Source organism: Sebastes umbrosus, chromosome 1, assembly GCF_015220745.1.
Source record: "Sebastes umbrosus isolate fSebUmb1 chromosome 1, fSebUmb1.pri, whole genome shotgun sequence".
Classification (NCBI taxonomy): Eukaryota; Metazoa; Chordata; class Actinopteri; order Perciformes; family Sebastidae; genus Sebastes; species Sebastes umbrosus.
The window spans coordinates 9,385,783-9,403,697 of record NC_051269.1 but is presented as its reverse complement, the minus strand read 5'-3'; the positions used below and the strand labels follow the sequence as shown (position 1 = coordinate 9,403,697).

Here is a 17,915-nt window from a genome sequence, read left to right as displayed (position 1 = left end):
GTAAATATGCAAAATGCATGTCAATGCATTTAATGGGTGTACTGGAAGCAAAAGACACAGCAAGAGAGAATAAGACATTCTAAAAATGTCTTGCCATTGATGTTATTTTTTTGATATGTAATCCATGCCAATAAAGAAAGGCCATGTTGTTATGTCTCAAAGCACATGCAGGTGGCTGATGCTGGTTTGTTGGCGTTCAATCCCAGCATTCCTTTGGTTAAAAAGCCACTTATCACATAGTCGAGAGGTCAAATAACGTGATAACTGTGGCAAAGCCCAAACTGTGGTTGAGGAGGAGGAGGAGAAAAAAAGCAGAGCAGAGAGCAGCGAGGGAGAGGAAGATCTTCAGCAAGAACATAAGATAGAGGTGAAAGGAGAGCTGCTGGTGTTTCAAGGCAGGGGGGAGTAAAGAGGGGCGGGCAGAGTCGGCTGGAGGGATCAGAGAGGTAAGAGCTACGGTAAGCTAGTGGGGGGAGGGGGGAGTGTGCATCGACTGGGAGTCAGAGAGGACATTCAGTTAAGCTGAACTCAAAAGTCCAATCGTCAAAATGTCAGAGGCCGGGGATACTACACAGCTTGAATAGTCAAGGCACAATGAGAGATCAGCACATCAACAGATTTCAGGGCTTTGGATTTGAATGCATTTTTACTCACACACCTCTACACAAAAGCCAACTTGACCTACAGAACAGCACAGAGCTAAAGCAGGCCTGAAACAAAGGAGAGAGTTATTGGACTGAGAGACAGAGAGTGACCGACAAACTGTCACAAATAATTTGGGATGCCACAAATCATTTGGGATATGGACACAAATATACCATATACCAAGTGAGTTCACCATGTGTAAATAAATAAATAAATAAATAACAGTGACAAGTACAATCTCATACTGGAGTAAGAAAAAGGACGACTGGGAATTTATGTGTAGTCCAGTGTCTTTTCCTATTCTATTCCACACACAACCACTGGATGAGCATTTCAATCTGAAACCACACATGGTTAAATGACTGCATTACACTTACATTTTAGTCAAGTGGGTGTTATTTTATCACGATATCATTAGCACATTCACCCCAGCAGTCGTTATGTGACGTTGCGTTGTGCGTTTCTGGTTACCTTCAATTTTAGCATATTCTTGAATCCGCTCGTAGTTGAGCTGAGCGGCCTGCTCCAAACATTTGCGGATCACTCCTTTAACTTCTTCTGGCGGAACTGGGGTCACAATGTCCTTCATCAGGACCTACAGGCCACATTAAAGAGGAGTTATGTAACCTGTTTTCATTACATCACAGTTGCTGTTTCACGGAGTATAAAATGCTTTCTTTTTATATTTACAAACCCTCTCCAGCAAAGATAAAGTAGCCTTCAGTGCTCCCTCTGGACGGCCGAAGGGGAAACAATATCTACAAGGGAAGATGGAGACAGGAAATGTAATAACAGTGGAAAAATACGGAGAGGCGTAATGTTTTGTGACTTTTGTGGTTATGTGCTGCTGTTGGGGAGTCGGAAGTCACCTGAAATTTACAATCTGGTTTTCCAATATCACACGCAACCGCTCCTTGATGTCTTCGAAGCGCTCCTTCTCGTCCACTTTCACTGTGGTCAGCCCGTCTGGCCTATGAGGATCACACCCACATACTTTAACCCAGCTGAAACCCTGCAGGAGTTCAACTTATGCAACCTCTCATCTGAGTCCGCAAGAACAAAACCAAAAAAAAACACTGGCGGAAAGCTTCGAGCCCCTGAAGGAACTGACTGCAAATTGTGTGAGATTTGTGTTCTTGAATTCCCGTTTTGTGTTACACAAAGAGATAAATGTCAATGTCTCACCTTGTTTGCCCTTGACAGAGTGGTATTTTGGACTCCCTTCTCTTTCTAAACTTGAATATGCGTGCTTGTTTAGAGGCAGTGCCTGGATCTGGGCTTTGGGAGCTCTTTGGGGACATTAGGGCCTCATAGCCCAGCGGCCCCCAGTAATTGCTGCCCTCTCTGACTTTAACGGACACATGGGAGGATGAATAATATGGACAGTAAGAGACTATGGCAACAAAGGACAGAGAGAAAAGAAAACAAAGAAAAATGGTAGAAAACAAGGAAATATGTGGAGATATACAATTGATTAACAACATAACATGCGACGCAAAAAGCTGCAAAAATTGGAACATAAAAATACACAAACAATAAATATGGCGAAATAACATAGATGAAGACAAAAAAAAAATATCTATCTCTATTCTGTTCTTGTGTTCCCAACTACTCTGTATATATAGGAGCTATCAGTTTGCCTGAAGGAATACAATTTATATTGAGATCTTAATGTGCTTTCAAATCCTGTTCAGCAACGTCACTTACAAACATGTTAAAAGAAGGGATTAGGGCACACCTGTTCCCATGGACATGGGAGGCACAAAAAGCGAAGCTGTAGTGAAGAAGAGTGGGGTCAATAATAGCCCCACTCTCTGCTCTTTCCAGTAGATCACGCAGGTAACACAGATGTCTGTGACAACCTCGAACTCCGTTCCTGGCACAGTACTCGTCCAAGACAAACACCTGGCCTGGGCTAAACCATCCCTGCACAATGCAAACACAGATGGGGATTGCATTATTGCATATCAGCTAACAACAAAAAAAAACCCAGTGCCATAAATGTATTATGTGGTGACGTTGATAACGGGCACAGAGAGTGACTCACCAAACAGCAGAAGGTGTCGTTGAGCCTGTGGTCCAACGTGAGCCGCTGCACCATCTCGAAAAGCGAGGCGTGGTCAAAGCTACAGGGGTTAGCGGAGATAAACTCATCCATGCCATGTTTCTGAGCTCTGTCAGCGTCTATCCGGCCAACGGCACAGGGGAAAGAACACGGTTCAGAGGAGAAGACATCAGTGAGGCAAACAGGCAAACAGTCTTCGTCACGACACAGAAACAACAGGGATTTTTTTTTTTTTGTTGCTACTTCTAAGGGCAAATTATAAACACTTACAGCTTACATTGTCAACTTGCATTGTGTCAGACAGCGTAAAGAGATTGAATGTATTGGTGGATGAGATTCTAGCGATCTGAAGCTAAGCTCAGAGGCATGGGTGCTTCTATTGTATGTGCATGCATGCATCTTAGTACAGTATGTCACATTCCCTGATGTTTTTTTTGCAGGGGGGGAAAATAAACCTCTAAAAGATCCAAAACATGTTTGAAAAAGTGCTGGTTAGATAGAATTAGATGCATTCTTCTTAATGTATTCAATAGATTCTGCCATTCGCAATTGTTGAATGTCACTCAGGTCCTGACAAATGTTGGGACGTGTGCTAATAAAAAAAAGACAGAAGTATGACGTATGAAAAATCCATCTGAACACACTGTAGAGATACAGTATAGAGTGCTAATTCAAGAGAAAAGTTCAATTGTAAAAAAGTTATTGAATGGAGATTTGCAGATTTGTCTCCAGTTATGGATCCTCGGAAGTCATACTCTTTCAGATTTTTAGTGTTTGTCTTGCTTCATAACTTTTGCCATGACTTTTAAAAAAATAAAACCTGCTCTGTGAAATTCAACGAAGAAAGAATATTAGTAACATCAAATAGTGTAAAAAAAAAAAAAAAATTTGATGAAACTATGATGAAACTTAGTAAATATGGGATGAAAACATGGTGGAATAATCCCTTTTTTACTTTTCTAAACCACAAAAGGTCACATCTACTAACTAAACTGACCGTAATTTCTCGTGCTCTGTAAATAATACAGCTGTCAGAGACAAAATGATGGGGACGGGGATGATTCAAAATAGATAAGAGACTCGCAGTCATGTCCTCGGTGTGAGTGAGTGACAGGTGTCATGTCCATGAGACACTGACATGAGAGACGATGGTTTGGGAGTGGGGATGGGAGGTGGAGGCCTGATCTTGGCTGGGCACGGCCGGGGGACAACGTATAGAGCAGTACTGACATCTGTCAACCTTCAGGTCACTGAGAGGAAAGGGTGTAATACGGGTGCTAAACATTCACTGAAATTTGAAAAAAAAGGAACCTACAGAGGGTTACACTTCAGGAAATTAGCTTGTTTTTTTTACTCCAATCTGAGAAGAAAAACCTGCGAGACAACAAGTAAAATGTGGACGATGGCAATAAGAGATTGCTCGAGGGAGAGGGACAAGACAGGTAAAGTACGTCATAATGTAAAAGAGTAGGACAGTTAACACGTGAGGGCTAGAAACAACGAGAGAAGAGAAGTAATAGAGGTGAACCTGGATGAGGAGACAGCAGCAGGATGAAAGTGGGTAAGACAACCTTTTTAATGGGGACAAGAAGACAGTGGTGATAACCACAAGAGGAAGAATCACTCAGGACCAAGTTACAAAGAGAGTGATGTTGTGGATCAGTGTTGAGATAGTGAGTTACATCCAAAGAGTGAACAGAAGGTGCCTGGGGTTGGGCTACGACAGACAGTGAGTGGGCTATATCTCCTTTGCTTGGATTAAATGAGGAAAATGGAGTCCAGAATACACTCAATACTACAGTAACATTATCATAACTTACAATAATGATAATGACCATAAAATTAACCAAATTCCCAAAGTGAATAGGCGAGTACTTTTGCATCCATATATAAAATTATCACATGCTGTGTGACTTTTCATTGAGCTTTTAAATGTCATGCACATCTGCAGACCCATTTTCAAATTTGCATTTTTATCTTTTTTGGCATTCCTTTTTTTTTTCTCTACGCATTTGCAAGTTGACAATACTTGAATATGTTGCAGTGTATTCATGATCTCTACAGAGCACACTAACAGGCATACCACTACCGGAGAACTCTAATAGGGTAGCAATACAATTTGGTGCAAGTACATGGGTAAATAGCATGAAGCCGACAGAGGCAAAACTGTATCATTCTCTGGGAGATGGGGGGAAATGAATGAAAACTCCTGTATTCGTACAAAAGTATGGACACATGACACAGGTGTTCTCCTATTCAGGCAAACAAAGGGCAGTCAAAAGAAATCAAAATGAGATCTCTCCTTTCTGGAGGTGTAACACCGGTCTAGCTTCTATCTACAGGCCCATCTACTGTAGGAGGGAGGAGGGGGAGGGTATGGGGGAGGGTCCGGAGTATTGTTTCGTAAGAAGGGGCGGCATTAGCTACTCCTTGTCTTTGGCATTCAGAATACTCCGCATACATATTTGCCAACTCTCATCGAGAAAAGTTCAAAGAAAAAGAACTAAAAGCGTTTGAGCCCTCTGAAGTAAAGCGTGATCAACACTTGAGAACAAATTTCACTCATGCATGAAATATATATTTTTTAAAATAACAGCAATCACAGACTGACATCATCATTCACACTTTATCTGCACTTCTATCTTTAGATAAGGTAATTTTACAGGTCTGCAAATGTCATGGTAAGTAGGTGATAATTAGCAAGTAACATATTTGAAATTACCCTGATATTTACCTAAGATGTACCCCAACATTATTTAATAATTATATTCTGCTATTTCCCAAAGCAGGTAATAAATAGCTGGTAATTTCTTTAATACATTTCCAGGAAAATTATTATACAAAGTTAATTGATAGGCATGATGCAAACTCTTTATTCCCAGGTCCGCTGTTTACTGGTAAGTAGATAACCTCATTTATATCTAACATCCCCATCAGGGCAGCAGACGGTGGACAGTAACCACTTACCTTACTGTATATGTAACTTCTGCATAACAGGTGTGTAACTGAATAGTTACATCTTAACTTCCAACTTGTTTCTGCCTAACTTCTACAGAGCAGGCCACTAAATTGAAGTTAGTTTATACATTTTGGGGTATTTATTAAGGAATTTCAAAGAAGTTACTTGCTAATTATTATCTACTTACCAGCAGACATGGAAATAAAGTGTTTGCAATCATTCCTATCAATTAACTTTGTATTATTTTCCTAGAAATATATTAAATAAATGACCAGTTATTTATTATTGCTTATTGGGAAATAGCAAAATATAATTATTAAATAATGTTGTAGTAATTTTCGTTAAACTCTGAGGTAAATATTGAGGTAATTTGCCAGTAATTTCAAAGAAATTTCATCTATATTACTTCCTAATTATCACCTACTTACCATGGAATTTGCCTGTAAAATGAAGTGTTACCTTAAATAAATCTATATAAAACATCTGATATTTACTAGGTTTTACCTAACTGCAATAACAGAATCGCCAGCTTGTTTTCAGCACTTGAAATTTATATTATTAATAATAAATTTACAAGAAAAAGAGAAAAAAAAGAAATGTATTGTTTGCCACATTTCATCATCGTACTGCTTTACTCTGAGGGATCCAGTCACCAATATGAATAAAGAGAGAAGGCAATTATGCAGTAGCAACTATAATATCAACTTTAACTATTACTGAGTCAAATAATAAAATTCTTAGAATAAAATACATGCATCCTATGCTGGCACGAATGGATGCTTATACTTTGATCCTCGAGTCGAGGTCGTCAAAAACAAAAAAAAAGTTATCAACTAATATCTAAGACATGAGGCGAGACGTGAAAAAATAGGAGAAGAGGGGAAAGAAGAGAGAAAGAACGTTGCAATTGTCAGATAATCGGCGGGGATTATCTGAGCTGTGCCGGCTACAGGGAAGCACTTACCCTTGAGTCCAGCTAGAAGACAGCAGGGTAAGAAGGGACAAACCAGAATAACATAAAGACTAGCAACAAGGCTGGAGGAGAGCAATCACGAGAGACCCTGACCTAGCAGCTGCATTACTCAAGAAGGGTACAGGCAAAGCATGAAGAAGAAAACACAACTCAAAAACAACAACCTATACCAACATGAGAGTTTGTGGGCGGTGGTGTGTGAGTACATGTGAGGATATGTGAACTTGACAACGGATGTTGAGGCATATTTAGAGAGAGAAAGAGAGAGACAGAGAGAGATAGAGAGAGAGACAGAGACAGAGGGAGGAAGAGAGAAGTTACGATCCTCATCACTCCACTGCAGTTTAGTTTTTCTGGATTCTGGACGAGTACTTAAGGAGTCAAGAGCTACGCGTTAAGTACTGTCACTCTGCGTAACTGCAGATCAAACACACGGCTGACTTTTAAAAGGGACATTGGCAAACACACCTACCAAGATGAAGTTAACCCCCAAGTCAGTTTTTATGTGTAAAAGATGCCTGTGTCTTTTTTAAAAGGAAAAGAGGCTATGAAGGTCCTGGAAAGGTTGAAATAAATCAAGTGGTGAACGTGTTCGTAGCAGTGAGATAACACATCACAGTTGTAGCAGTAAGTTTGAACATGCTTTAAAGGAGCACTCCACTGATTTTAGACAAAGATCAGTCTACTAGTCATGGTTAGTACTACTGAGCCGGTGAAAACAGTCTAATGTCTTTTGGGGAGCTTTGTCAAATCTTAAGCCTCATCAGACTGGATTTTAGGGTTGAAACTAACGATTGTTTTCTCGATTAATCGATTAGTTGTTTGGTCTATAAAATGTCAGAAAATAGTACAACACGTCGATCAGTGTTTCCCAAAGCCCAAGACGACATCCTCTAATGTCTTGTTTTGTCCACAACTCAAAGATATTCAGTTTACTGTCATAGAGGAGTTAAGAAACCAGAAAAATTGTTCACATTTATGAAGCTGAAACTTTTTTTTTCTTAAAAATGTCTCAAACCGATTATCAAAATAGTTGGTGATTAATTCAATAATTATTATTGATTAATCGATTACTCGTTGCAGCTCTACTGGATTATTTCTCTCGAGGAGGTGTGGTGATTTTAACATTAGCTGCACAGCTCAGTGATTTTAATCCTATCCCGACTGTGTATGTAAGTAACCTCAACAACCTCAGTAATAACTGCTGCCGCAATCACCTACTTTTTCTCTGCAAACTCACTGGTCCTGCTGCAGTCTCAATCTAAAAAAATCTCTACGTTGCTGCCTGCCATAAACTAAAGGATGGTGATGAGTGACAGTAACAGTCGTCTGCACCTTGTTATTTTTTTTTGTCTGTTAATTTTGTTTTGTTTCCTGTTGATATTGTTCCAACAAACTTTTTACATGTGGGACTTTATGTATTTTATGTTATTTTATTGATGTTAATGAAGCTTTGGCAATATGCACAGTGTTAAGTCATGCCAATAAAGACATTTTAATGGAATAGAATCTAAATCCCATCTGGAGCAATGTCATTGTAATTCAAAGTAGACTTTAAATTTCTTTTTTTTTAATCGGCAATTTGACTGTTGCGAGAAAAATAGAGTAAGTCAAAAATGTTTTTTGATAATCTGATGAAAATATGCTAACATCAACATAAAGGCCTATTTATGTTGGAACCATTATGACGACAGAAAGAAAAGAACCCGTAAAATCTCATCACATGGTCTGTTTTAATGTCAGCTTCAGGTACAGTAGGTACTCGTACTGTCTTTTGAGCCTTTTTTTTAGCCAATATTTGTTTACATTTTGGCAAATAAGCACATTAAAAACATGCTGAAATACCCATGGAGGAACAGACAACTATCACTGGATTTGTTACTGAAGAAAACTTGCGATGGCAAGTTCTGAAGTAACTTTGCGATGGACATTTGAGATGTCCTGTAGTGTAAGTCAAACTGAATGATTGATGAATAATACGTTTCATGTCTGTGTGTTAATGTGTTCAGATCTGACTTGAGTTACGACTCCGAGAACGGGAAGTACGGTCTTTGACTCACGCAGTATCCACGCCTCCCCTTCATCTTTCTCTTTGGCTTTATTCTGCTGAATGCCTATTACAAACCACATCCTGCAATGTCCCCATGGTTAAAATGCCGTCAGGAACGATGAGTTAAATTACCAGGAAGTAGAGTGAATATTTTATTCCCCAATTGCTCCTGTAACGTTAATCCTGTCCAAATGGGGCTTTAGAAAATACCCCTGATGATGTCATTGTGATGTCATCAGGGTTGACTTGGGTTGGGCTTGAATAACATAAATGTATAACATAAAGTCTGCAATAATAACTGGAGGTGTAGAGTTTTAAATATGTGGGTGGTTACCAGGCATGGAGGGTTTAACAAAAAGACGCTATCTAGTTGCATTATGGGGGATGTAAGATCCAATGTATTTTTGGTTTGGACCCATACTGGGTCCTAAAAGTCAGGATATCGCACCTTCTTTAATGTTGACCCCCCCTAACATTATGAAAGTGCTACACTAAATCGCTGGAGTACCCCTTTATAGGCCATCTATGATATTCTCACATATGATATGAATTTGTCGTATTTTCTGTTCAGTCTATTAAATGGAAAGTTCAACACAATAAGCCTCTCCATAATTATTAGAACACTTGTATATGTGATGTGCACTAAAACCCCTTTCTAGTAATGAAACTGGTTGATTAAGGGAAGAAAAAAACGATTTGAAGTGTGCGCAGATGGCTCAGAACCTTCATAGGACTCTTGTTTATAATCAGTCCACTGCAGCAGAGTCAGGAGGGCTGTGTATGTTATGGTCCCAGTGCCATTCAAGACCACCAGGGGGTGAAACATGTACGCGTGGTGTGCCACAATGTTTCAGGGAGGGGGTAGGAGGTCTGTGCCACTGTGAGGAGGCTTTGAATGGCAACAGCTGGCATCAGAGGAGTCAACTAACCACAAGAACGATCACATACTGGACAAAGAAACCAATGGAGAAACAACATAGAATTTATGTGATAGGATTCTGAGTAACTGGTCCAATTCATCTTTATAGTTTCACTCCAATAATATGAATTAACTTGGGGCTTCTTTATAATTATATTATTATCATTATTATAACCCTGGGTGTCCATTTTTTTTTTTTAGTATTAGTAAATAGTGCCAATTATTTTGTCTACAATTCATCTAAGAAAAAATACAAAATCTTGTTCTTTAGAGTTAGAAAATAAATAATTCTTTAACTATGGAGTCAAAAGATGCACACAAAAAGTCATGTTTTGTTCTGAATAGCAGGATCTATTATTGTGGATTGGTAAAAAATATGTGACGTTAAGTTCAGTAGAGGTCAAAAAGGTCTATGTTAGTGTTGTTATGGGCAAAGATCATTTTTCTAAAATAAGAGAATGCCTGACAGCAAAGGTCAAAACCAACTCGGGTATACACAGATCGTGTGAAGAGAATTGTTGCTGGCAGAAATTGTGGTGGTACTTATATATATATAAAAAAATATATTTTCCCTTCTTTAATGAGGGGGGACACAAGAGACGGTTACAACAGAAGTTGGTACAGATGCCACACTACTGTAGACAGTCTTACCTTCACTTTGCTACCTGACCTGTGGGCTGCTTAGAGGTGCAAGTACAGTGACAGATTGGTTAAAACTTCAGACATGTTGTCTGGCTTGGCCGTCATTCAGTGACAAGGGGAACCATCTGAGAAACTGTCTCCGCGGCGGCTTTCACGGCTGCCCTCTAGAGCTACAACTGGATTAAAACATGCCTACGGTTAGGACAAGAGCAGCACTCCCTGGCACTGCCAGTCTGAATTCAACCCCAGCAGGCTCCAATGTTCAAATCGTATGTGTGGTGACCTATTTAGTTTTTATACAAAGTTTGCACGCCGTATCCTGCTGTCGTACGATGCAGTCTTTTTCGGGTTGGTTGTTCCTTGTGAACAGACTGATGGAATAGCATGGAATTGCACCTTTAAACACTGTGGGAGTGGTGAAAATGAGTGGAAGTCCATCAGATGCTGGAGGGATCTGTGAGAGACCAAGGCATGTGTGTGCGTGCTTGTGTGTTAGTTCTATCAGCACGTTTTTGTGACTGCAGTGTGGAGCGCATGGCGTGAGACATTTATGGGTTAGAGCTTTCACTGCATTGTGGATGAAAACTGCTTTCTGCTTAAGTGGCCGTGTTGTGTTTGGGGCTACTTACAGAACTGAGAAATGGGAGCGTCCATTTGGGCTGAGGCACCCCCTTTGGAATTGAGTTTCTGGACCTGAGTGGGTGGGACAGGCTTGTGAGACTGGCCGGTGGCACGATACATGGCCTGGACCCACAGGATGCGGTCCTGCTCATCGTCGCTGGCAAAGATCACAGTGTCGCCTTCCTTCACTGCGTTGAAGAAAGCCCTGCCGCCATCCAAGCCTGAGTGAGGACATTAAAGAACAAGTAGTTAGTGTTTTACCGTGTGTGTGTGTGTGTGTATGTGAACGTATAGTTACAGCATGTGTAGGTGTGCCGTCTCACCTGGCTGGGGGTCACTGTAGTCCACAGTATACCCGTCCAGCTGGAGAAGCTCTTGGGGTTCTGACTTTTTCTCTCTGTAGCTGCACATGGCGAACGTATACTGACTCACCTATACAACACAAAGGATTAGCGATCAATTCAAACCGCCAGAGGAAAGCTAAGTTACTGAATTCTGTGCTGTCCTTGAGAAATTACATTTAAATAGGGCTGTCAAAGTTAACGTGGTAACGCAATTTTTTTTTAACGCCACTCATTTCTTTAACACATTAAAGCATCTTTCGGTTTTTAGGTTGTAGCGGGCTCAATTTTAAAGCTAGAATGAAGATACTGGTACCAAACATGTCATACTAGCTGGTCGGGAAGGAGGTTAAATAACGCTCCAAACTTTCGCTAAATTTTGGCGAAGAAAAACTGGGTCCCTTGACCTCTGACCTCAAGATATGTGAATGAAAATGGGTTCTATGGGTACCCACGAGTCTCCCCTTTACAGACATGCCCACTTTATGATAATCACATGCAGTTTGGGGCGAGTCATAGTCAAGTCAGCACACTGACACACTGACAGCTGTTGTTGCCTGTTGGGCTGCAGTTTGCCATGTTATGATTTGAGCATATTGTTTTATGCTAAATGCAGTACCTGTGAGGGTTTCTGGACAATATTTGTCATTGTTTTGTGTTGTTAATCGAATTCCAATAATAAATATATACACACATTTGCATAAAGCAAGCATATTATCCCACTCCCATGTTGATAAGAGTAATAAATACTTGACAAATCTCCCTTTAAGGTAGATTTTGAACAGATAAAAAAAATGTGTGATTAATTTGCGATTAATCTCGGTGAAATATTTAAATCGATTGACAGCCCTACATCTAAAGTAATAGTCAATTATTCCATTGACAAAATGAAGAGTGAACATATTTCAACAGATTTCCTGCATATCAGCGTGTAATATAAACAACAGGGCTGTCCTCAACCAAAGAAATTCTCAGTCGACAAACACTCATACGATATTGTCGACTAATCGATTAGTTGATTTAATTGACAGATCTGTAAATCTGAGTTTTTCTCCACAAAGAATCACACAAAAGCGCCACTTTAAATCTTGTGTTTGCTCACAAGTTTCATCGGAAATAAGTCATTCAGCATGAATATTACATAAAAAATGATTAACATACAAAAGAAATCTTAGTCGACTGAGACCAAAACAACCGATCAGTTGACTAATCGACTGAGAGGGTCAGCCCTAATATACAATATCAATATAGAAAATACATGCAAATATGATGTTATGCACTCAATATTGTGACTCACTAATGGGGTATAAAACCCAACAGAAACAAACTCAACACTGAACACTGTAAATATTAAAGATAACCCACCTGCACCAGGACAAAGAAACGCTTCTTCCAACGCTTCCAAACATTCTTCCCAAAAGCCCACAGATACCTGTCAAAACATTGTCCACACACAAAACCCAGTCCACATGTCATAACAACAACAAACACATGATTGGAGCACATACCTGTTGCACAGAAACACTTCATTATATTTGTATATAAATATGTGATTTGCAATAGAAATGAGAAAAGTGAATACTTTTTTTGGCAACTTCTAATTAAAACAAATCTAAACTACACACTAGCATCCACCAGGGGGAGTAGTGCACTTCACAGTATTTTTCCATGGTACGTGACTAGAAAATGAGGCCAAGGAGCTGTGAGGGCTGGAGTTCTATAAGAAAAACATGGAAAATAAAAAGGCACACAGGAACGTCACATGTCTTACTTCATCATCAGCGCGTCTCTTACCCGCAGTGCTTCATGTTCTGTGGTTTGTCCATACGTATGGCCAGTTTGATCCTCAGATCTTGGTCGGGGCACGCCTTGGTCACGGTCATCTTGTGGAGCTCTGACTGCTTGGGGCTGTTAGGAGTCGGGTGGAGGACGACCTGCACTCAAACAAAAAAAGTAAGACATAATTATGAGCGTTTGTATCCAGGAGGTGAATCTTTGATCTCATCCCGTGCAACGTACAGCAACACCAATCGGCGTGTTAGCAGGGGCTGGTGATTATGTGTTTCATATTTTTTGAAAGTGAAAGAATAAAGTGAGTCAGGGTAGAGAAACAGAGCAGCGCTTTGCTCTGCCTCCCCGAAGAGGAGGCCTAATCTCTCTTTGCCGAGTTAAAGAGCTTTGAGGAAGCCTGCCTTCCTGCCAACGCTGCTGCAGTGGGAGATCAAAGAGCCTTGTCACAGCCAAGGTCACTGCCACTACAGGGACGTCTGAGGCGCTACTGCCCCCGACGCAAACCTGCAACGCCACCATCCTTAACCATTCATCACAGTAACCTTACACACTTACACCTTGGGAAACTGATAAAGGTTTCTGCTCTCTCTGCGCTTGAGTCACAGAAGCTCAAGATTTAAATAGTACTCAAAGATCAGAAATCAGATTTTAAAAAAAGGGGAAAAGTTTTTTTGCCAGCCTACTTCTATCTTATGAGAGAAGTACTGCGGCATAATTCACTCGCAGAATTCAAACACAAGCGTGTAGTGGGAAAGAATCAAAATGAGAAGCACAAAATGTCTCGTTCTCTCTTCCACTACTTGTAAAAATGCGTAGATAAAAGTAAAAACGCATTTTCTGCGTCTTTATAATGTGCAAAGAATACTCTTGCTTTGACAACCTCATGTTTAACTTGCAAAAAAGAAATCAAAAGGTTATGTCTGAATCACATGCAAGTGGCGTTACACTGGAGACTCGGTTGAACTTATTAAAATCAGAATGTCACACAGTGAATGAAATGCTTGTGAGGCTGATCCTGTTTGTATTTCTATGTTTATCTTATAAGCCAAAGAAGTTGTAATTTGTTAGTTTGGTGTTCACTTATGCAACATGTGAGTCCTGATTACAGTATTATTGTGTGCAGAGTATTTCTGTGTCGGTAAAAGTCAAACAAATGCAAGTGTTACCCTGCCCAGCTCTTTGTCCTCCAGTGCCAGCACCCCTGTGCTCTCTGTAAACAGTTTCACCTTGACAGCAGGCAGAGGGTGTGTGGTGGTGAAGTCCCCTTGGGTCCCCCAGCTGAAAGACACAACAAAAGAACACTCCAGAGGTTAGCTTCCATGACAGCACGGTAGCACAGCAGTGATCCCGCACGATGACTTCATCTCCCGCAAGCATTGAATCACGTTTACATGTCAATAAAAGTGTGGAAGAGAGAGAGATTTCACGTCCTTCTCAATGTTTTTAAACAACATCAAATAGAAAAATTATACAGCAATGAAAGAAATAATATTTCAATTTTGAGATCCTTTACGTCTTCACTTCAAAACAGCCCTGATATAGCAGCTGACAGTTTTTGGACCGTTGGGATTGCAGTATACAAGCGAACGGAGACATTACATTGTTTATAGACACACACACACACACACACAAACGTCACAGTATATCTTTTTATCACAGAAGAAAGATGATGGGGGACTGACTGGAAGTCTTTTATAAAAGAAGAAATACTGCAGAGTCACACAGATCTACAGTATGTCAAAGTCAGGTTAAAACCACTGAAGATAACACACACACACACACACACACACACACACACGCACACGCACACACACACTTTATTCCTCCGTGTCACTTGTTCTAAATGCATTCCTGCTATTTATATACCAGACATCTTTAAAGCGGCACTTGGCAACATTTTTACATAACAAAACACCCGTCTTATCAGCCAACAGTATTTGGTGGGTCTGTAACTGAGAGATGCAGAGAGATGCCACAGACAGACTGGCTAAAATTAACTTCTGCTGTCAAGTCTATTGTATTGTATTTAACCCCTTCACTCAGGCATGGCTCAAAAACCAAGACTACTTCAATCTATTTAAACACACTTAAATCAAGTGAGAAAATAAAATATATTGATTTACAATCAGATGTCTTAACATACGAAAACAGATTTAAGATTTAAGATTTAATTTTTAACTTTATCCACACAAATGACACGTCTACATCTTCATCAAAGTGTTGAAGTGCTCAAACTGAAGAGATTTCAGGTAAACAACTTTTTCAGGTAGTACCTTCTCTGTGTTTTCACCAGTCATTCCCAACCATGACTCAGCACTTTCAGACACAAACAGGTGTTGTCTGATTGGTTGATTTGAGCTCCATCAATCTCTGCCTGATGGACCTCTCTCTAGACTTGTAGTTTTAAAGGTTTATTCCACCCAAATACTATTCTGTCTGTCTGTCTCTCTCTGTCTCTCTTTGTGTTTAGCAGTGCAGTTCATCTGTCTGATACACATACAAAGCATTTCTTCTTTCTGCCAATTCAGGAAAATTCAAATTTACCACTTTTGACAGTGAAGCTTCCAGCTTTTCTAGCAATGTATTTCAGCTCTTAGCTTCTTTAGCTAATGCAGTTCATCTTCCAACTCTGCCAGTTGTACATTTCAACTTCTAGGTTTTTCAGCGGTGCAGTGCAATGCATTTGAGCTTTAACATTTTTCAGGTAAGTCATTTCACATTTCTGCATTTTCAGCAATGCTTTGCAATAAATTTCAGCTGTCAGCATTCCCACGCATTTTCAGCAGGAAATGCATTTTCTAGTTAAACACTGGTATCAGATCGGTACTCGGTATCGGCCGATACCCAAAGCCCAGGTATCGCTATCAGGACTGAAAAAGTCGGCTCGGTGCATCCCTAGTAGTAATTAATCCACTAATAATGACTAAACCTCATCACCAGCTTCGCCTCCACAAGCCCCAGAAGGATTAAACGAAAGAAAGAAAATTCAGAAAAAATGTAGTTTACAGTAAACATGTTACACAACGTACTGTATACAGGCTTTTGTTACTTCTCGCTGCTATCTGGGGCTGCCAACATGTTATGCTTCCTTGTGCAGCCATAGCAACATTATATAAAATGCCTATAAAATTTCTCTCTGAAGCGAGGCATGGAGGATATGGAGTCAATTTCCAGTCTTGGAAAGCTATTTTCCTTGTAACCATTTCTAACATTCATAATTAATTGCGACTTAATGTACACAAAGACGCTGCGACACGTGCGGAGCAGAGAAGCTGCTGACTGACGGAGAGGAGCTCGTGGTGCGCTGCGTTGGTTTGTGATGGAAGCATTGTGCTGGCATGAAGGTGACCTTGTGGATCAATCTGAGGTCTATTAATGGACGTGACAGTGCTGTGCTCCTACAGCTCTTGAAATGTATGAAACTGTGTGCGCTCAAGTGGGTCAAATGACAAAAAGCTAAATAGCAGAATTACAAGACAATAACAGAAAATAATTATTGTGGCAACGTTATATATATAAATATAAAGCCCTTAATTAAATGATCAAAGTAATGTGTAAAATCACAATAGTAGGTTGAATGTCTGAGCACACAGTTGCCGAACACAAGCAATTACTCTATGCAAATAACCTGCAGTAGTATGTACATTAATATATGTATTTCATGTGCGTTTTCGTGTACCCACCCACACGCACGCACACACACATACATATTACCCTCGCCTTGTTCTCCTCTAATCCCTTCCTCTCATTCACGTCCCTCCATCTCTCTCATACTCTCTTCATAAAATGGCTCTTGAATTAGGGAGATCAGAGGAAGACATTTGGGCCTTAAAATAGCTCGTATTTGCATGAATGTTTCATGGACATTTTCTCTCGAATCTTGCGCCGTGCAGTACTGGTTAATTAGATGAAAAAAAGGTTAGATATATTTAGCCGGAGATATACTTTTTTTGCCTCCAGGACACCATCATTGTTATGAATCTGGTCTAGAATAACAAGCAATGAGGAAGCAAAATATTTTAGGATACGTGCAAACCACTCTCAAAGAAAGGAAGGACATTTACAAACTATGCCATTTCATTTCATACTTGACATACTGCGGGATTACACAATTAATTTTCACAACTTGGTTGGCTGAGTCAGAAATCACCCAGTCAAATAGGTTTTTGGGTTCAGCTGTGAATCATGAATGACTCAAGCAGCTTTAACAAAAACAGAAACAGGAACGGTTTTTGCTTTCCCACAAGTTCAGAGGCTTTGCTATTAAGGCCCATCACAGTACAACACCCGATTTCATTAAACCTGTACATAATTTGTACGCATGTATTTCATTAAATGTGCTAAATGTGAGATCGGGAGCATAGCTATTGCCTCCGCATGGCTCTCAACATGGCAACGGCTGAGCTCGTGGCTTGCAGCCAAGCCCCCAGGAAGAGCACCGGGCTTTTAAGCAATTTTTTTTGTAGTGGCCAAACGGCAGTACTACAACATTACATTGGGAAAGAGACGTCTGTAGCTCAGCGGATGATTTCTTTTTAGGTAAATCAACTTCCCAGTACGAACACTCTAATAGCCCTTATTTAAATCATTAGGTCTTAAAAGCTGTAAAATGCACTATAATAGCCAAATCCAGAGTTATTTTCCTTCCTCCGTTCATGTGAATGAGACCCAGAATCAGGCTGGAATGAGGGCTGGGAGGCGGAGTTAAAGGAAACGCTACTGTGCCTGCTCAATGGGCCCAATGTGGAAGATCGCCAGAAGATCTGGGTACTTTATCACTCGGCAGTAGAGCCATTTAGGCTTCATGCGCCACTGAGCAACTCTCATAGGAATGAACGGGAGCCCGCCGCCAACGCTGTATCCAGTTCCCTTGATACATCCATGCTCGCAACGATGCTAACAGCACTAA

The 17,915-nt window shown here is 40.3% G+C and overlaps 1 protein-coding gene across 17 annotated transcripts in view; it reads right to left on the bottom strand.

Moving 5' to 3' along the window:
* The window catches only part of cadpsb (Ca2+-dependent activator protein for secretion b), a 79,733-nt gene that overhangs the window by 23,111 nt on the left and 38,707 nt on the right, over nucleotides 1–17,915 (bottom strand). For 12 of the 17 annotated variants that reach the window (XM_037768874.1, XM_037768883.1, XM_037768899.1 and 9 more), the window contains exons 7-17: nucleotides 14,173–14,284; nucleotides 13,010–13,149; nucleotides 12,581–12,647; nucleotides 11,198–11,306; nucleotides 10,883–11,095; nucleotides 6,634–6,645; nucleotides 2,693–2,829; nucleotides 2,384–2,571; nucleotides 1,515–1,616; nucleotides 1,340–1,403; nucleotides 1,117–1,240 (exon numbers count right to left, since the gene is read on the bottom strand). In XM_037768874.1, coding sequence (XP_037624802.1) covers nucleotides 1,117–1,240; nucleotides 1,340–1,403; nucleotides 1,515–1,616; nucleotides 2,384–2,571; nucleotides 2,693–2,829; nucleotides 6,634–6,645; nucleotides 10,883–11,095; nucleotides 11,198–11,306; nucleotides 12,581–12,647; nucleotides 13,010–13,149; nucleotides 14,173–14,284 — 1,268 coding nt within the window. The remainder of the gene's footprint in view (nucleotides 1–1,116; nucleotides 1,241–1,339; nucleotides 1,404–1,514; nucleotides 1,617–2,383; nucleotides 2,572–2,692; nucleotides 2,830–6,633; nucleotides 6,646–10,882; nucleotides 11,096–11,197; nucleotides 11,307–12,580; nucleotides 12,648–13,009; nucleotides 13,150–14,172; nucleotides 14,285–17,915) is intronic. The other 5 variants (XM_037768891.1, XM_037768908.1, XM_037768796.1 and 2 more) reach the window with 1 other exon arrangement.